General features: G+C 31.0%; 1 protein-coding gene across 1 annotated transcript in view; it reads right to left on the bottom strand.

The window, feature by feature from the left end:
• The window catches only part of LOC129218120 (mitochondrial folate transporter/carrier-like), a 70,000-nt gene that overhangs the window by 20,553 nt on the left and 29,259 nt on the right, over window positions 1-20,188 (bottom strand). The window contains exons 5-6 of the mRNA XM_054852327.1: window positions 13,683-13,796; window positions 5,302-5,447 (exon numbers count right to left, since the gene is read on the bottom strand). Of these exons, the coding sequence (XP_054708302.1) occupies window positions 5,302-5,447; window positions 13,683-13,796 (260 nt within the window). The remainder of the gene's footprint in view (window positions 1-5,301; window positions 5,448-13,682; window positions 13,797-20,188) is intronic.

The following is a 20,188-nucleotide window of genomic DNA, read 5'->3' as shown; positions in this document are numbered from 1 at the left end:
GAAGTTCAGATGTGAGGCTTTCTTGACCTATATACACAATATGAGAGTTCTATTTGCCTTTGTCAACCACCTTGAATGTGACTAACCCCAAGGATTTCCATACAACCAAATCTTCTTTACAGGTTCTTGATTCAATCGTCTTAAAAATATCAAATTAACGATGCTTTTCTTTGCTGAACGCATTTCGCTCCACCCCTGGGATCAGGCAATCAATACTCTGAAAGTTAATTACCGGAAGATTCTGGCACTCAAATAACTTTTCCCCAATCAACCCTTTAGAGGTACTAGACCTAGTTGTCTTGCCATTCAAGAGTTGAAACATGTGGTGGAATGGCAACTCATTGAAATGGTAGAGACAAACTGCTCATTGCATAGTCATACATCATGACAGCAAACTACAAGAGTTGCAGAACTAAAACAGCTACATTCAGTAAGTTACCGCCCTATAGCCTGGGATAAGGCAGAAATACATGAAATACACCGCCAGCTCAGTCCAGTCAATTGCAATATTCGAGTTGAACTGAACCATTGTTTCGGTCACTCGTATGGTCAGTGCTAATTCTATATTAGCTACCAGTTTGTTTGGCACTCTTGGCTTCCTTAAGAGGTTTTCCACCTCCAGCTCAGTTAGTCCTATGCCAGGATGATGAGTGCTAATAAGCACGAAACTGCAGTCCTCGGTTGGAATTGACTGAGCTGGCGGTGTATTTCATGTAAAACAGCTAGTTCGAACTAAATAATAGTTTACTGAGATCACTACTAACATATGCTGAAAAAACAATGTTGAAAGACAGCTAACAGGTTCTAGAAAGGTGGGGGTGGCATGGAGGGGAGCACCCATTGATCTTTAAAAGGGATAGATACGCATTTCTCCTACAGTGCAACGTATTTCGCTTGGAGAAAGTAGGGTCATCATGATTCTTCCGAGAATCACGTGATCAAGGGACATCGTATCTCCCTCTTCTCGGGCAGCAGTGATATAACAATGCGAAGCGTCATTAAAAGTCAAGGGATTGTCTGAAGATTTTCATTATACTAACGTGAGAAATCTCTATCTGTGTGAATTTGAGCTTTTCTAGCGAAAGAGGGTTTGATGAATGCTATGCTAGTGCCAATTTTATTAAAAAATAAAGACATTTTGACTTTCTGACTAACAGAAATCTTTCTGCTAAAGGCAACAAAAGTCCCCTGCAGAGTCGAAATTAAGAATATTTTAAACAATTTACTATAGATACCGAGCATTATATTAAATTACTAAAAACAAGCAATGGAAAATTAGTTATAAGATGTCCGCAAAAAACTAGACTTTAGATTTCCTAGTTTCTATGAAAAGTGTGCTGGGAACATATGAAAAAGTATGTAGGAGCCCAAATTTTCCAGTTTTAAACTACGGAATGACTTATAAGCTTACTCAGGATCACCTTGAAATCTTTTTCAGCGCGATCAGGTTGTGAGGGGGATTCAACAATAATCGTCGGACAGTTTCAAATTGCGAAAAAAAGATTATTTATTCATACGGAAATTAAAGAGTCCAGTTTTTCGAACTGCATTGATTTTGACAACCTTCAAATGCTAAGCTTAAATTTGAAGCATAAAAAACGCTTTGAAAGAAAGCCTTTTCTTCCAATTCCTTGACGACGATTTGGAAAATTCAGAAATCATCTCAATTAACATGATGCAGTATATTAATGATGTTTCTGATTACGATGGATTTATTGTCCGGCAAGTGCACTCTGTTGTGAATTGCGACTGTAATGCAGTCTTAACTACAACAAACCAAAAAATAGGCCTAATAAAATTTCAGAATTTGGGGACACATTTAAGTATGATAGCTTATTGCAAGATTGCAACCACTGAAAGGTGTACATTTGTGAAGAACAACTGAGCTTGTTTATCGAGAATAAGAAAAAATTTTGGGAATAAAAAATAAAAATATAATGTTACTTATGAGACCCCTGGAAGTTACGAGAAAAATTTTGAATTCCGTTTTTCTAGGTTTAAATGAGCATATATTGGAAACAGAAGCAGCAGATTTACTTGTTAACAAGTTTATAAAATCAACCGTTATTAAATATTTAAGCACTTTAGAATGTTTCACACAGTTAATTCATACAATGAAAATAATTCACAAAGACCAATCTGTGGGAGACTAACCAAATTAGTACTCTTAAGGGACAATAATCACCATTTTTATTCACCCTAGAGTTTAAACTGTCAGAATTATCATATTTTGTGGGACAAAAGAAAAAGAAAAATTGGGGAGGGGGGAGTCGAATGACCATTCATGTAGATTATAATTGCAAATGAATTTATTTTCTGAGTACTTAAAAAAACACTGAAATTGCTTAAAAATCACAAATAAACCAAAGTTATTTGTTTGACTAATATATTGTTGGTGTGTAACACATGCAAATATTATTTAATTGAATTAATTGATATTCCATACTATTTACATTTGTATTTCTAACTGGTTTATGGTTTTAGACAGGGTTTTATGTTAAATTGTTGCACTGGCTTCAAAAGTTGTAGAAGAAGCATGTATTGAAACTATTTATTGTATTTGAAAAATTTGATTGAAATAAAAGAAAATTTAGAAGGTTAATTTTCGTCTAAAATTTTTGAAGACGTCTATTTCTACTTAGTATTCAAAGCACTTGAAAAAAAATTTAAATAGCTTGTGCGTCTGCTTCAAAAGTTATGATGAGAAAATATCTAATGGACCATTAATAATTAATGGACCATTTTAAATAATTTTTTAAAATCTCAAACATGACATTTTTTTCATATTCATATTCGCAAATGGAAGATGTCAAATGATTTCCATAATTCATTTTTTCTTTTGTTTGTCTTTATAATTCGCAACTTTTCCATGCTATTACAACTTCGAAATAAAAAAAATGAGTTTTTTCGCCCATCCTAATATACAGTCAAACATTGTTATGGTGATACCCGGATTTTAGGACACTCCAGACATCATATAAATTTTTCAAAGTTCGTAACTTTTTGCACATAACCTTAATGTCAAGTGACTTTGGATTTCAAAATAGTGTCTTTTTTTTGGGGGGGGGGACTTGTGGAACCACGACACTTTAAGCTGTTTAGCTAAGGATTGAATTCTCTTTTACAACTGAAATATCTTCATTAAAATAATGAACACATCTGAAAAAGTTTATTGAAGGAATTTCTGATATGAAATAAGAGACATGAGTTTAGCCCATGCATGCTATCTCAAGAAACGCGGCACATGTACACAATTTCTAAAAGCAAGACTTTAGCCATTTTACATCGACAATTAAAAGGAATGCAAAGTAGACGGATTTCAAAACTGGATGTTCATTACAAGCTTCTCCCAAGAGAGAAATAAGCAACATTAAGTCATTTAGATTGACAAGGAGCACACAACATAGAAATACAGAAAAAAATTAGAATGTGCTCCTCCCTGCTTGATAAGTAAAATTAGGTGTCAGAATCTAACCAGATTGTGGTCAAAAAAGTTCTCCACTGGTATTTCTTTCTGACTAAAAATTTATTTCAATATAGCACCTTTTTTTTAACTTTCAAAACTACAACTTGTTTAAAGTGTTACTCCAAAATTAAGCAAACTTTTTTTGGATATTTTATTCAAAACTACATGAATCTAATTAATAACATCAAATTACTAATTAAACTATTATATCTGAAAATGAATATTACTGTATGATATCTGTAGTTTTATTATAAATTGTTTAATTACATATTTTTTACCTATAACGCTTAAGGTATTGCTCCAATTATGACTACATTTTGTAAACAGTCTCAAGGGTGATGTGATAAATGAGGTAAGACTGTATTTCAATTTAAATGATTACTGATTCTAAATTACATATAATCATCAATAGGATTTAATGACTTGAAATACTTGTTTTTTAAATTCCCATTAAATAATAGATTGCATATAGAATATAAATAATAAATAAGAAAAAGTGAGTATTGCAGCACATCATTATACAAACATGTATATAAGCAGGGCCAAATCCTTATCATTTTATGAAAACAAAGGAATGACAAAGAAATGTTAAAATTAAATACTGTTTCACTGGAAATAGAACATGCAATACGCCTTTTTCAAAGAGGCTGTATCATACAAACAGAGGTAAATCTTAAAAATGATGCCTTCCGGCAACTTACTTGACACATGCATGCTGTAAAATCAAAACATTGTGGAAATTACAAGAGAGTTCAGTATTTGAAATATTTTCAAAAATGCCTTACATCATGTTTTGCCATTGAGATTCATAAAACAAAATCTCGCAAAACATTTCAAGGGGCTACTTCAAGTTTTCAATTCCTAACATTTCATGAATGTTAGAAGATATATTTTGCAATGTCTATGCTTAAAGAGCGTCATAGGACATCTTCTTCAGAAAAGATGTCAGGTTCAGGTACATAGGTCAGTTTCTCATAAATGAGGAAGACGATACAAATGTTGGGTGTTACATGGAGGAAGTAAGCAGGCAAACCCTTGTAAAAACCTCGCAAGCCTTCATACCTATGGATAAAGATATATCACCTGTCTCATGAGCAGGTTAAAAAAGTACTAGTTTCCATTAAAAAAGGAAATAAATTTTAAGTATGCATACCATACTACATCATTGCGAATTTAGGAAAATGAGTGATGCTGAAATATTCAGCTCAAAAACGGAACTAATTTTTAGGTATATTTTTAGAATCCACACAAAAAAATCTACATGCATTATATCTTCTGCCTTATGATAAAAACAAGAATAGTGTGACATAGTTTTAAATAAACATTAAATTTGGATTTACTTAAGCTACAGAAAGCACTGTTTTTAGCATCAGAAAGTTATTTATCAAATGTGTAACAAATATATTCCAAAATATTGTTATTTTACTAACTGCATTAAAATCAAAGTTTAATATATCCTAATTTAGTTTTTTTAGTTAGTTAATTTGACTGCCAAAATTGTTACTTTGTTATTTAAATGAGTTTTAAACCAGTCTAGCATGGTAATAAATAGGTAATAGAGTACAAAAAATGAGAATTTAAATTAGGAGTTTAAACATGTTTAGGAAGTTTGCAACAGAAATTTTTACAGCATTCGGTAGTTTAAGTAAATTAATATAGCATACATCTAACACCTATATATTTTGACGTACGCAAAAAGAAAACGTATGCAATTATTTTGTGGAACAAGATAAAAGAAGAAAAATGTGTTAAATATAAGCAATATCTGAGCAGTACTCTTGAACTGCTATGAACTATTTAATTGGGCAGGAAAAAAAAGTAAAAACCATTTTTACCTCCATGTCCTTTTGATGACCTCCAACACACCAGAGTACTCTTTATATTGATCTTGTAGCCTAGCTCTAATAACTTGATATGGATATGTCACACTAGCAGCAAACAACTTAGACAATGCAGCAAAACATAAGTATTGCGAAGTTCCCTGAACAACAAAAATAAAATAAACAAATAAAAACAATAAAAAAACAATTGTAAAATAAGAAACAAAAAAAAGTAATTTAAGTTAAATTTTGAGGTTATTTTCATTGAAATTTTCAAGCACCGTTATTTTCAGTCTCTTTCCATGTTGCAATGGCTGCCATCTAGCGATACATTAACAAGTTCAATTATAGAAATATATCATGAAAATGGAAACAATTATATTTTAAATTGTTCATAAGCTAAAGTTAAAACAATGACACTGCGATGAAAAATATCAAATGAATAACAAAAATCCATAACACAACAAGAATTTCTTTCATCAGAACTTAAATTTTTCTCATGGCAGAAATATAAATGAATAAATAAGTTTTACTGAAAAGCATAGCTTTTAAAAATGTAAATATCATCACACTAATAATATAAAGCTGTAGAGTTTGTTAGTTTGAACGCCCTAATCTCAGGAACTACTGGTTCAAATTGAAAAAATCTTTTGTGTTGAAGTCCAATTTATTGAGGAAAGCTATAGGTTATGTAACATCACACTATGACTAAAATATGAGTGGAGCAGCAATAAATTGAAGTTCAATCAATAATACTTTATGATGCGTTACTTATTGAATCACTAAATTCTAGAAAACATGTCTGTTTAGCTCAGTCGGTTAAGCGCTTGGCCAGTGATGCAACTACCTCGGGTTCAAATCCCACTGCAGATGGGATGAATTTTAGCGTTCTGTTTCATTAAAGTTACTGACAATATCATATAAATTTTCAAATCAAGGGTTTTCAATTATTTTAATTGAATTTTTTTTTCGGTTTTCTTACTTATCGGAAAACATCGATGGACAAGGGTGTGTAATTTTATATCATAGCGTGACATACTTAAAATTGTTTTTTAATACATTGTTGTCTTATTAACGGAGGTGAAACTGCGGGGTACAGCTAAAAATAAATAAAGGAAAGTGTGCATAAATTGTTTCTTAATATTATTAATGATCCTGGAAAAATTAAAATGAATAAAAAAATAGATATAAAAAGACAAAAATTTGCTAAAACGTGTTTCCGAGTTACAAGGAACCCCTTTTACCTTTCGAAAAAGATGTGAGCTTGCGGATTTAAAAACTCCACTGCAGCCTCAGCTCACATCTTTTCTGTATTAAAAAGAAAGAGTTCTTTGCGACTACAAAACACGGGTCTGAGAGGTTTTGCAAATTGACCATTTTATACTTATTTATTTATTAATTTTCATTTTTAATTTCAGGAAAAAATTTCAAACTTTATATTTTTTATGATATTTACATTATTAAAAGCTATGCTTTTTAGTAAAACTTATTTGTTTTTATATTTCAACTGCATTTTCCTTGTAGTGTTATTAATATTATTTTTTAATTAATGTTGTGAGAAAAATTTAAATTATCAAGAAATAAATTCTTTTTGTATTACAAATTTTTGTTGATCATTTCACAACACTTGATATTTTTCATAGCTGTGGCATTGTTTGAGTTCTAGCTTACGAACAATCTAAAATGTAATTGTTTTTATTCTAATGATTTATTTCTAAAATTGTTCATTGCAAAAAAGTGAAAAGGGAAAAAAATAAAAGTTCTTTCCGTTTTCATTACTTTTAAATTTTGGCAATCTGCCCCCCCCCCCCCGGCCTCCCCCGGCTGTAAAGCAACAACATTTGGATAACAAGCTTTATTTCATCGATTATACCTCTTTCAGGTTCTAAAATTGATTTTTGTTTCCTAGCTGCGTCACCCAACTTTGCATGGTCTACCTTAAAAATAAAAGTTACGTCAAGTGACGCATGTTTAACAAGCCAGGTTTGAACAACAAAAAATTGTTAAATTCCTTGACAGATTGTGGAAAAATAACCAGAAAGGAAAAATTTAAAATCCCCCGATTTCAGGAAAAGTCTCAAAACAAAAGCCCGAATTTTATTTGTTTATAATCGAAGGGGGAAAAGACAACATATCTTTCTTCTTAATGATTTTCTTCACGCTACAAATTTTAATGAAAGAATTGTTCAACGATGAGCGTTATCAACAATAGATTTCTAATTGAACGCTTACCTACAGTTTAGCATGAAATTAGTCAAGAATAGTTACAATTCACGTTCTAATTACCTTGGAACATTGGAATTCATTGGAACATATTTAACATCTCCCAGTCACCATTATTGATGATGGTGGGCCTTCGATCAAGCGAGGATCGAACCCGGGACCCTCCGGTCACAAATTCAATGCCTTACCGATCAGGCCACCATGGCCCCAACTACTTTTGTACTCGACAAATAGTTTCAGCAAAATTCCAGTCAATATTTCCTTCGCTAATTTTGCAATCAACTATAATAAAATAAAAATTAACTTTTTCTATAGCAGCACATATATAATAAGCAGCACAAGTTTTCTACGTGGAAACAGACTGAAATTAATGCTTCGTAAATTTTCCGGGTAACTGCTGTATTATTCACATAAGCTGATAATGAGGATATAAGTGCAACAAGGGTAAACTAGACAGGACTATGATTTCAGAGTTATCCTTTTTTGCACGCATAGCCTCATATGTTAACTCATTCAGAAAAGGTAAATGAAGAATCAAATTTTAGAAACATGGCAGAAGAATATTCTTGAGTTCAAAGGATTGAACAGCACATTTCTACAGGACAAAAATCATATTATAAGAAACAGTGGCCTCATTACACACAACAGTGGGGCCACCACTACCCCCTTAGTGGGGAGGGGGTACACCCCGGAAGTCACCCGACTGGGGGGGTGACACCTAAAGTGAAATTGCCAATTTTTGAAAATATAAATATTCAAATTCAGATATCCCCCCTCCATCTTTTTTAACCGACTTCAAAAAGGAGGCGGTTATCAGTTCATACCGTATGTAAGTTTTTTTTTGTTTGTCCACTCACAGCGTCTCACCTAGTGAACCGATTTTGATGATTAAAAAAAATAATGGATAGGGGATGGCTCAACTTAGGTCCCATTACTTTGTTTGACCATATTTGTCCTTTAGAAAAAAAGTTATGGGCAAAAAACAATAAATTTCATCCAATTTCCCTATTAAATGATTAAATTTAAAACCCATTGTTATGAAAGTTTGGTGCCATACGACAGTAACATTAATGGTAATTGTAATGATAATTTTGAATGAAGGCTTCTTTGAAGCAAGCATCAAGTTTCTTCAGGGGGATATTTCGATAATAATCAGGAATCTGGCGCTGTCGTCTCATTTTTGGCATAAATAATTTTATTTTGGTAACCTTGCTGACTTATAGTAACTCTATGTGAATTATCGAAATCTTCCCTTCTTCAGTGCTATTGCTCCATAGTGGGGGTAAACCTAACCTGGAAGCGAGGTGATGCAGTGATTAGGATCTGCTTAGCCTTCACAATGCTACCATTAGGTTTGCCTCAACTACAGTAGTATTTTTTTCGTTATCATCTATGCCAATAACTGATGATGGGGGCTAAGTAAGAAAATACAGAATTGCATCATGAGCAACTTAAATGCTGTGAAATGTAAATTAGTTAGGAAAAACGTAATACTTAAATGGTTATAATTAAATTAACTACACATTAATTCCAAAGAGGAACAAAGATAAGTTTTTAGTGCCAATTGCTTAAAGTTTAACGCGTGTTTATAGTTTTTTTTTTTTTTAGTATGGAGCATTTTTATGAAAAAATAAGGTGAAGTTTCGTGATGGTAACTTCTTACTATTTTGGAAATACCTACATTTACACTAAAAAGAATGAAATAAAAAAAATTTGAAAAAAAAAAATAGAACCGACTTCAAAATTGCTCTAAAAAGTGAAAAATAATTTTATTCTTTAAACACCATCGATAATGCTTTTAAACATAATTTTTGAAGTTGGCGCAAAAATGATAGATAAAATCATTCACAGCCATAACTCAACTACAACTATAAATTTAACCAGGCTCAGTTTCTTCACTATCACATAAATTATGCATTGATGACAACATATTTGAATAACGATATAAATGTTTCGTTCGTAACTTTGGATGCTTTTCTGAAAAAAATATGAACGAAGCATGGTTACACTGGATTTTATGTTTTGTTTTTGCGCCAACTTCAAAAATTATGTTTAAAAGCATTATCGATGGTGTTTAAAGAATAAAATTATTTTTCACTTTTTAGAGCAATTTTGAAGTCGGTTCTATTTTTTTTTTTCAAATTTTTTTTATTTCCATTGTATTTACAATACCAAACACAATTGTATCAACACTGAGGGAGGGGAGCCCTTGCATTGTGAGAGACACTCATTGGAGGGAGCCAGTACGAAATTGCTTTTAAGAATTTCAATTTTTCATGTATAAAAATTAAAACCTGTTTTTTTTTTGTGTGTGTGTTTGTAGGGGGGGGGTGACACTACAAATTACAGCCTCGGGTGTCACCCGTGCCATGTGTGCCACTGATAAGAATACATATTGGCAACTAATAAAATAAAAATCTTTGCTGAGATAAACAAGTTTTATTGAAACCTCCTCCAATTGTTCAGCTTCCGAATGTTAATTCTTATTCTTACTATATTCTATATTATGAGACATAAAGTATCATATCAAGAAAAGAAAAAAAAGCACTTGAGCTATAATGCAGACACTTGCAACTGAAAACATAAAAGCAATTTACAAGGATAAATGCTTTAAAATATAATAGCACTTTTGATTATTACAAAAACAGGGCACTTGGAACTTTTAGTTTACTAAGCAGTATATTTTGATAGTTTCTCTGATTGAACTATACTGCTTATGAAACTAAAAGCTCCAAAACAATGAATAAAATGAAACCATAAAATAAAACAACTTAATAACTACAAATTTGAAACTATTTGCAGGAATTTCTTTTTCAATGAAACAAAGTGTGAGCTTTTGGACATCAAGTCATCCTTTTGTCAATTTTAACACTGTTAATAAAAGTTCATGATGGTCATTAAGTTATTATATATTAAGTTTTTTATACGTGTAGGTATAGGTAGTACACAAATAAAAGTAAACCAAGTTATCAATAAAAATACAAGTTCCAAGTAATCAAGGAATAAGGATATTAAGTTATAAATAAAAATACAAATTAATCAGAAGTATTTTTATTTCTAGTTGTTATTGCAAGATAAACTTGAATGGCATTTAGAGTTACATAAAATATTTGCTGCTTTGCAAAAACATTTTTTGGTTCCACATTTTGTTTTACAGTGACATTTTTTGAATTCTTGACCACCAGAAGTTGATTGTAGGTTTGCAAGTTGTTGTAAAGACTTGATCTCATCTGAAACATCCCTAATGTTTATAATTTGGGATTCACATACAGTAAATTGATTTCTTGAAAACATTTCAGGAATTGTTCCTTTCTCATTACCCAATTTATACAATCTGTTCTCATTACATTCAAGAACTGTTAAAATAATATTTCTAAAATCACCGCTACCTCTATCTATGTCAGGAATTTTAACTCTTACGTTATCACCAACTTTGCATGGTGGATACTTAGTATTGGACATAGAAATCATTTTTTAGCCTGTTCTGCTAAGTTTGCTTTTGCTTCGTTTCTATTATTAATTATGTTATCTCTTTTAAAGCATAATCCATTTCTGTTTTTGCACAGTTCACACTCAGCACTAAATACCATTTCTTCTTCACTTTCAGTTTCTTTGAGGTTTTGTTCTTGCTCTTTCTGGTTCTTAATTAGTTCCTCTAAGTGCTCTTCATTAAGGATAGTATCAATTATTTCATTCGAGAGACTAGATGACTTCAAACCAACTTTCATATCACAGCCGAACATTGCTTTATAAGGTGAACATTTTATGCCAGCATGGTAGGCTCTGTTTTTCATTAGGTAAACAAATCTAAGTCCTTCAGACCATTCCTCATTTGCTCTTTCCATGCTACCTTGGTTTTGACTGTGACATGGTTTCGCATGTATTATTTTTAATCCTGTCCACAGAGATCTTAAATTTTTAACCACTTTGTTGAAAAACTCCCTCCCATTCCTGCAAAATTAACGGGGATCTGAATATGCAAAAAATGTCCAACAGCACTTTAGTGACCTCTTCAGCAGTTTTACTGTTCAAGGGTCTAAGCTGCACAAACTTTGTCAGCTGATCTTGGTATACAAGAATAAATTTATAATTGCTATCAGGATTAGTCTGCATGTCAATCAAATCTACTTGGCAATGACTATTCATTTCATTTGATAAAATCAGTTTGGATCACAAAACTTTTTTACCGGATTTTAACTTCATTTGGCATGACTTGCAGTGCTGAAGGTATAACATTAGCTTCCCGAATGATATTTCTGTATATTTTTTTGAGCTTCGTTCACCATTCTGTTTCTACCACCATGTTCCATGAACACATGTATTTTATGAAGGATGTCAAACATATCTTCATTTCGCACATAATATTTAATTACATGGTCTGTTGTAGAAACAGGAGCTATTAGTTTATCAATGTTACCAACATTACATATGCCGAAGCGCTTCAAACGACGATAAAGCATCGTTGTTCTTTTAGCAGATTGCTTAGTTTCTTTCACGTCTTCAATAAACTGATCATATTGTACACTATTCATATAAAAAGTATTATTGATTAAGGTGAAAAAACAACGTAAATAAAGCACAAATATTCGAGAAAATACAGCAATTGCTGCTGTATTTTCTCGAATATTTGTGCTTTATTTACGTTGTTTTTTCACCTTAATCATATTGTAGCACAAAGCTTATATGATAATTTTTCATTTAAAAAGTATCATTACCTACCTTAGAAGATAGAATGTTTTCGAACTTTTCATAGAAACATGATTTAAACATACATTTGATCTACATTTTTTAACTCTGTCTGCCGAAGCAAATACACATATGCGTTAAGAACGAACTGCATAGCAAAAATGCTTTGAATTTGCTCACAAATTGGTAAGACCCAGTATTAGCCGACTAAAAGCGGAAGCGTTGAGAACACTTCGGGCTTTAACCAACTCGGGTAGGTTGGACCCAGTTTTAGCCAGTTAAAGGGGGAACATTAGGAGCTCTTCGTGCTTTAGTCGCAAAGCATTGCTAATTCCTGCTTTAACCGGTTAAAGCTAAGCTTACTCGCTATTCTTACTTTAGCCATAACACACACACACACATATATATATATATATATATACTTCTCAGTTTATTCTTCCACACATCCCTCATGCTTCCTTTTTTTTTAAATTCTGGATATGACTAACCTAGATTGTGAATTTGAAATCCTGAAGTTCATCATTGAATTGCTTATACTTCTCCAATTATGACATTGAAAAGAAAGATATCGTGTTTCTTTCATAATTTCATCATGTTTTTCAATAAAAAATATTATAAACTGTGCAATACATATGTATGTATTGTTAGATTTAAGACTTTAAATCAGTTTAAAACAATGAGCTTCATTTACATAATTTTTCTAAACAATGTTTTTATCTGCATTTCAGTTTGGCAACAATCTTAATGTTTTGTACGTGCTGCATTCTTCTAAATTAAGTTTAACAGATTATTCCATGTTTTGATGTGTTGTGTTTCGTAGTTTTGTTATATGTTTAATATGTTCTTTGTGTGCCATGTTTAATTTTAGTCAAAATAAAATTATTTTTTAAAAGAATACTGCTGAACTCTACTAAATAATTTAACATGTATCAGTTTTACCAATTATTTCATATTTAATAAAAAAAAAATCCCATTCACTTTTTGCAATTTTTTTGTAAAATACCCAGTTTTTGGGTATTTACCCAGGCCTTGGGTAAATACCCAAAAAATATTTACCTACTTGCTGGGTATTTACCCGATCCACATCACTAATATAGACAGATATAGATTGTTCAATGCCGCCGCAAAAAGATGAAAGTTTGCCGCCAAAAGAAAGATTACCGCCAAAGGCGGCAATCTTGGGGTAAAAAGGCGAATGATAATAATGATAAAGAGAAATATAGATTGATTAATACCATCGCCAAATTTATTCAAGCAGACGCCAAAGCCAGCAATCTTGGCGTACAAAGGCAAACCAGCTGGTCGCTGCAGGCGGTTAGTAATTATTATAAGTTACATAACATTGTACATTAATCATCAAAGTAAAATAAATATAAATTTGGTTTTAGCATGTGAGGGTGAAAGCAGGGTACTTAAACTATTCTGTATAGGAATTTTTCAAATGCAAAGACAAAGTTTTAAAAAAAATGGATTAGAATTCAACCTACCAATTTATCATCATATGGCAACTGATAATAACTAATATAGAACTTTTTCATTTCTTCATAAGCCATAAATTGCAAAGCACCGTGAGATACCCCAAACATTCCAGGAACAAGTCCCTGTAAAGAAAATTCAGTAGTATTTATTATGAAACATTCTAATGCAATATGCATGCAGGTAAATACATAAAACACATGGCTAGATTTGCATCAGAATTACAGTTATAAGAAATTAAGGGAAAAGCACGAAACCAACAGAATTTCTGTAAGTATAATAGAATAGCAATAGAACTGCATCATAGATAAACTTAAACTAATAGATAAACTTCAATTCTTAACCAAATGCATGTTCTATATTTGTTGACATTCAATAAATTTACAGAGACTAACCCATAATTTATAGGATAATTATAACTAGAGTATAACATCATTATTTTTTGGAATATGTTGTTAAAAAAAATAATATATGTGGTATGGACTTTGAAGTAGTTTCACCAGGTTTTTTTTCTGTATTTTTGGTATGAACTGAAGGTGGGACTACATTGGCTGGTCATTGTGATATTTTTTAGAAATTTAACAAAAATTGTTTTTGAATTTTCCTATGAATATTTGGGGTTTCTTTTCTAGTTAAAATTGTAATGGGATTATGTATTGTTATACATACACTTGTTGCTTTTTTCCCCTATTTAATTTTTAATAAAATTACTTTTTGACTGTTAAAATGCATCTGTAATCTCCCCCCCCCCCCCCCGGGCAGGGCACTCCAAAGTTTTCCATTGGGCTTGCATTAGCCCGGCTTTAGTTCCTTGAACTGCGAGTTGTTTCATCCGCCGTAGTAGGCAAGTCCAATATATGTATATTATTACGCTTAAGTATTAGACCAGACTTTCTAAGAGGAGTCCAGTCTACATTGCTAAGCCACAAAATTTCTTTAGAAGTCAAACTCTTTAGAAGTAAAATACAACCAAAGTGACAAAGGTGGTCAAATATAAAGAACCATATTTGCATAAAGAGGTAAGCAGTAATAGTATCTATAGGCAATACATTTTTTCTTCAAAATGTATAACAAATTAAGCACGAAATTCCATGAAACATTTTTATCTACATATAAAATTTGATACAGGTTATGTTATCAATAATAGTTTGGTTAAATCATAATATTTTCATAGTTTGTGTATTATTCTCTTTTAATACCTGGTTCCTGAAGATCCCAGTAACAAATGGGAAAATACAGAAAATATAAATTTCAATTAAATGAAATTTAAAAACGACGACAACAGCATAAACAAATATTGAGAATAAAAATGCAAAATTTAAGCTTAATGCAGGATTCAAATTGTTAAACAAAGGATTTGAGAACCATCTACTGAGGTTTTGTGGAGCATCTTATGATTTTGCAAAATAGTTCAATATTGTGTCTAAAATTTATTTTTAAAACCGACTTAAGATTTGTGCTTGTATTTAAATAATTTAAATGACTAGCATTAAAATAATTCTTAGAATTTAATTAATAAAACATTTATAAACTAAACCAAACTCAGAGTAGAAAGAACTTGGATTTCTCATATAGAGACATATGTGATTATAATGTTTAGATAACAAAATATAATAGAATATATATAATAAATAGAAACAACTGGATAATATTAAAATTTTCAAAGTTAGTTATAGTTTCAAAACTTCAATTTTTAATTATATGCCTTTGAAATGATGTTATGAGTATGTTCCGTAAAATCAAGCTTAGTACTAAAAGCAGGGTTTCCACTCCAAAATGGATATCAAAATAAAGCAATTTAAAGCACCCAACTTTTTCTCCAACTAGGGTGATTTCTTTGTGTTCTTGGTTAAATCATAATATTTTCATAGTTTATGTATTATTGTCTTTTAATACCTGGTTACTGAAAAGATCCCAGTAAGAGATGGGAAAATAAAGAAAATATAAATTTAATTAAATTTAAAAACGAGGACAACAGCATAAACGAACGTTGACAGTAAAAATGCAAAATTTAAGCTTAGTGCAGGATTGAAATTATTAAACAAAGGATTTGAGAACCATCTACTGAGGTTCTGTAGAGCATTTTGTGATTTGGCAAAATGGTTCAAAATTGCGTTTAAAAATTATTTTTAAAAACTGACCTAAGGTTTGCATTTGTATTTCATAATTTAAAACACTAGCATAAAAATAATTCTTAGAATTTACTTAATAAAACATTTATAAACTAAATCAAACTGAGTACAAAGAACCTTGCTTTCTCATATAGACACATATGTGATAATGTTAAGATAACAAAATATAATACTAATAGAAAAGACTGGATAATATTAAAAGTTTCAAAGTTATAGTTTCAAAACTTGAAATTATAATTAGAAATTACAATAATACAATAGAAAGGATCAGAAAAAAAAAAACAGGATACACAAGAACAAAAATTTTGACAGGAAAAATGAGTATTTATGCAAAATTGATTGAAAATGCTTGTTTAAATCAAAGCAAAACAACTTCTTTGCTGTGTTTCAATTTTTGCAAAAGGAAACAGAAAATGGGAGTAGGGAAAGTCTTTTGAAAATTTTTGATATTAATTTTGAAAAAAAAAAAAAAACATTTCAAATCATCAACAAAGTTCCCTTAATAATTCATTCAAATGTCAAATTTCAGACAAAAAAATCAACAATGGGATTTAAAATAATAAGAGAAAGAGATGATTGAAAACAATTGACAGAAGTTTTCATTTTCAATACTTGCTCAAAAATAAAAATAAAGCACCTTGGCAATAAAAAAAAAAACGAAAAAAAACAGGATTTTTGTTCAAAATTAAGCCTGTTAAAGGGCCCTTTGCAACACAGCTCTAAAATAAAGCACTTTAAAGGATTTTGAAGGATATGTGGGAACCCTGTCAAAGTGATACCCAAATCCTTAACAAAGTCAGAACGTGATCAACACTGTTCTTTAATTTTATAAGGATGAATGAATGGCTCAGATTTACGACTGTAACTTAAAGCACTGCATTTACTAATACAGTCAAAACTCGTTATCACGACACCTCTGGGACTGCCAACAAAGTGCTGTCATAGCCGGAGCGACATTATAAACGGAATAGTTATAAAATTCAGAGTTAAACATTAGTTCACAGTAAAGTTAGATTTAATAAAGTAATTAATAGTGTTTATGCTTCAAAATAGATTCAACTAATGTAAATTTGAGTTATTGGTGAGTATAACAAAAACAAATTTCAAGAAAAACTTCACTTATTATTTTTTTTCTTTTGAATTCTACAATACTTTAAAGTAAGTGTTTGCTAAACTTTCGAATAACACTTTTAATCCTCCTTCCAACGAAATTATCAGAAATAAAGAAATCAATTCAAGACTCTTTACTTTTGTCCGCAATTTCATTAGATTTTGATGACCTAGCCTCACCTTTCGAAGGTAAAAAAAAAACTTTCTACATTTTTCATCCACTGTGTCCCTTTTCAATATAATGAGAAGCTCTTATCCCTTTTTCTATCATGGTAGAAGCTTTGTAGTGACCGCTTACAGCTTAAGGAAACTATGGTCTTTCTCTTCTCCTGCTATTTCCCTCGTCCAGAATTACAATCCACCCGCTTTGAATTCTTTTCTATTGTCCCCCTTGTCAAAGTCTGAAACCTGTACCTTTCAGAACTTATCAACTCGTCCTCCACCATTTTTGAGGTGTCATGCCTGGTCAAATCTCTCATCTGAATGTGAAGTTCCTACAACAAACATTTCCAGATGTTATCATTATTTTACGGAAAATTTTTCAACTGCAAAGAAATATTTGATCCAGTCTGAGCAGCTCGAAGTGTCGTCGTAACCGGAGTTGCCCCCAAAAAAATGTCGTAAAAACCGGAGCTACTAAACATTAAAACTGTATGGCATTAGTTCGGGACTTTGAAAACGTGACGTGACATAAGGAGTGTTGTGAAATCTAGGTGTCACGATAACGAGGTTTGACTGTATTTAAAAAAAGCTTATTCTCTCTGCACTACTGGTACAGATTATCCAAATAGTAAAGAGAGTTGTGTCACAGATAGTATGAATGTTTCTAAAGAGTTTTAAATCATCAGCGAACAAAAGGTAGTCACAATATTGAAACATATTACAAACACCATTTATGAATGAAATAAAAAGCAAGAGTCCTAAATTAGTCTTGAGGCAAGATAGAAGTATTAGTAAAATCATTGGAAATAGCACCATTGAAAAAAACATATAACATATGACAACTTAAAAAAATGAAAAAACCCAGTCAGTAAGATTAATGAGAAAACCAATGTAGTTCAATTTCCCCAAAAGAATACTGAAGTCAACCGCATTAAACACTTTTGCAAAATCAGTGTAGGTAACATCAAATTGACCACTACTTTCAAATGAAGAAATGATTTTATTAGTTAAACAGAACAAATTGGTCTCGTAGAATGTTTGGGGAAAAAACCGTGCTGAGCAGGTGAGACTAAATTTTTTACTTGATGAAAGAGCTTTTTATAAATAATAGTTCCAAACATTTTAGAAAAAGGGCTCAAAATTGCAATTGGGTGATAATTTCTGCATTCATTTCTATCACCTGTTTTAAAAACAGGAATAATTATTGTATCCTTTCAAGCATCAGGGAATGTGTTCATGTTAAAAGAAAGGTTAAAAATATAGGATGATAAATTAACTCATCAGCACAACATTTAATGATAAAAGAAGGCACATTATCAACCCCAACTGTTTAAGGGGACTTTAGCGTTAATGGCAAAGATCATATATCATCATAACACCAATACTATCAACTTTAATTAGGTCACAAACATTGTTATCATAAAGACTAAAATTTCTTTCATAACTAGTATTAGGCTGATACACAGAACTAAAATGGTTGGTGAATACCCCAGCACTATCACTATCATAACACACATTGTAATAAAACATTTTGTTAGGCAGGGAGTAGCTTTTATTAAAGTAGGATCAAAACTTCTTAGGATCAGAAATAAGATCATTTTTGGTAATTACGCGAATATTTACTGTAATCTTCATTAATGCTGTTTTTAAGAGTAGATCTCAGAGTTTTAAATTCGCTAAACACATTGGAATCATCAGTTCTTAAAGCCAAATTTGTGAACTTTATTTGTATGCCTTATCAATCTTTTGGTTTCAGTTGAGTACCAGAAGGGAAATTTCCTGTAATTAATTTTAATGGGAATAGTTTGACAAAAAACGCTGAATAATACATTAAAAAATTTAGACGCCAAATTGACATTTTTAAAAGCATTTAGAAAGTTCTAGTCAATCTCTGAAAGCATGCAAAACATTTTTAAAAAATCAGCTCTTTTAAAATCATAGTTAGCACTTTTAGCGCAATGGTTTCTATAACGAGCAAGCATAAAATTAACACTAATAACAAGAGGAAGATGATGTAGACCTTCCGAAACAAGAGGATTTACACAATACACAACCGAAATATCACAATACTGAATGTTAGATAACATTTAAGTCTAAGTATTTGTGATTATGATTGAGAACATTATTGAATTGTTAAAGGTCATACAGATTTATAAAATTAAAAAAATTTCTAAATGAAATTTGTAAAATGATACCATAAAATTTGAAGTTGCCTAACACAAAGTAAATAATTCATCATTTTAAAATCTTTAGCAATTTAATGTGTTAGAAATAGGTAAAAGTAAAGCAAAATTTCTTTTCGATATCAAGATTTCCAAATCTTGGGCCTAATTCATACCAAAGTTTTGGTTTGCACAAAATCTTTTTAACTTATCAAGATCGGAGATTTATGCAAAACAATAGAAAAAACGCTTCTTCAGTTTTGACGTTTTGAAACATAAAATATCTTGTTATCCTGCACCTGTATTATTTCTAATCAATAACCTTTTTATAACCACATAGATATTTTATTAATTAAAAATAATACCTAGATTTCTCATTTTCATGCCCAAAAATTTTGAATGAGACATCAAACATACAGGTTTTAGTTCTTATTTCTAACATTGATGATAAAGAGTTTGGGAAATTTTGTCTGATGATTCAGCAAAATTATCATCACTTGGTTTATTTTGATTGCATTTAACGACGCAATTCCTAGTTATTTCGTAAGTATTCGGGTTATTTTCTACGTGAGTCTTTTTTAACGGTTTATATTTTATAGCTAATCCTGAAATTTCGAACGATTTTTTTAAAGTGAGTTTTATGCTGTCCCTATCAACCACACAAAAGTAGGTTTGAGTGTATATTCTAAGAGCTATGCATGCATATATTCATTCCATTTAAGCCAACAATAATTGAAGAGGATTACCTCATTCAAAGTCACTACACATTTAAGTATTAGCAAATATATAAATTTTTATACATGACAATGCATATTTTTTAGGTATTTTACATCAAAAACAAGTCTTTTGCATTGAAGAAATTGAATCTCTACTCAGGGGTTAATTTCTAACAAAAGAGAAAGAGGTCCTATGTTATTCAGAGCTTATAAAATCATGAGTAAAATATGAAAA

This window comes from Uloborus diversus, chromosome 3, assembly GCF_026930045.1.
Source record: "Uloborus diversus isolate 005 chromosome 3, Udiv.v.3.1, whole genome shotgun sequence".
NCBI lineage: Eukaryota > Metazoa > Arthropoda > Arachnida > Araneae > Uloboridae > Uloborus > Uloborus diversus.
This window is presented reverse-complemented; position numbering and strand designations above follow the sequence as displayed.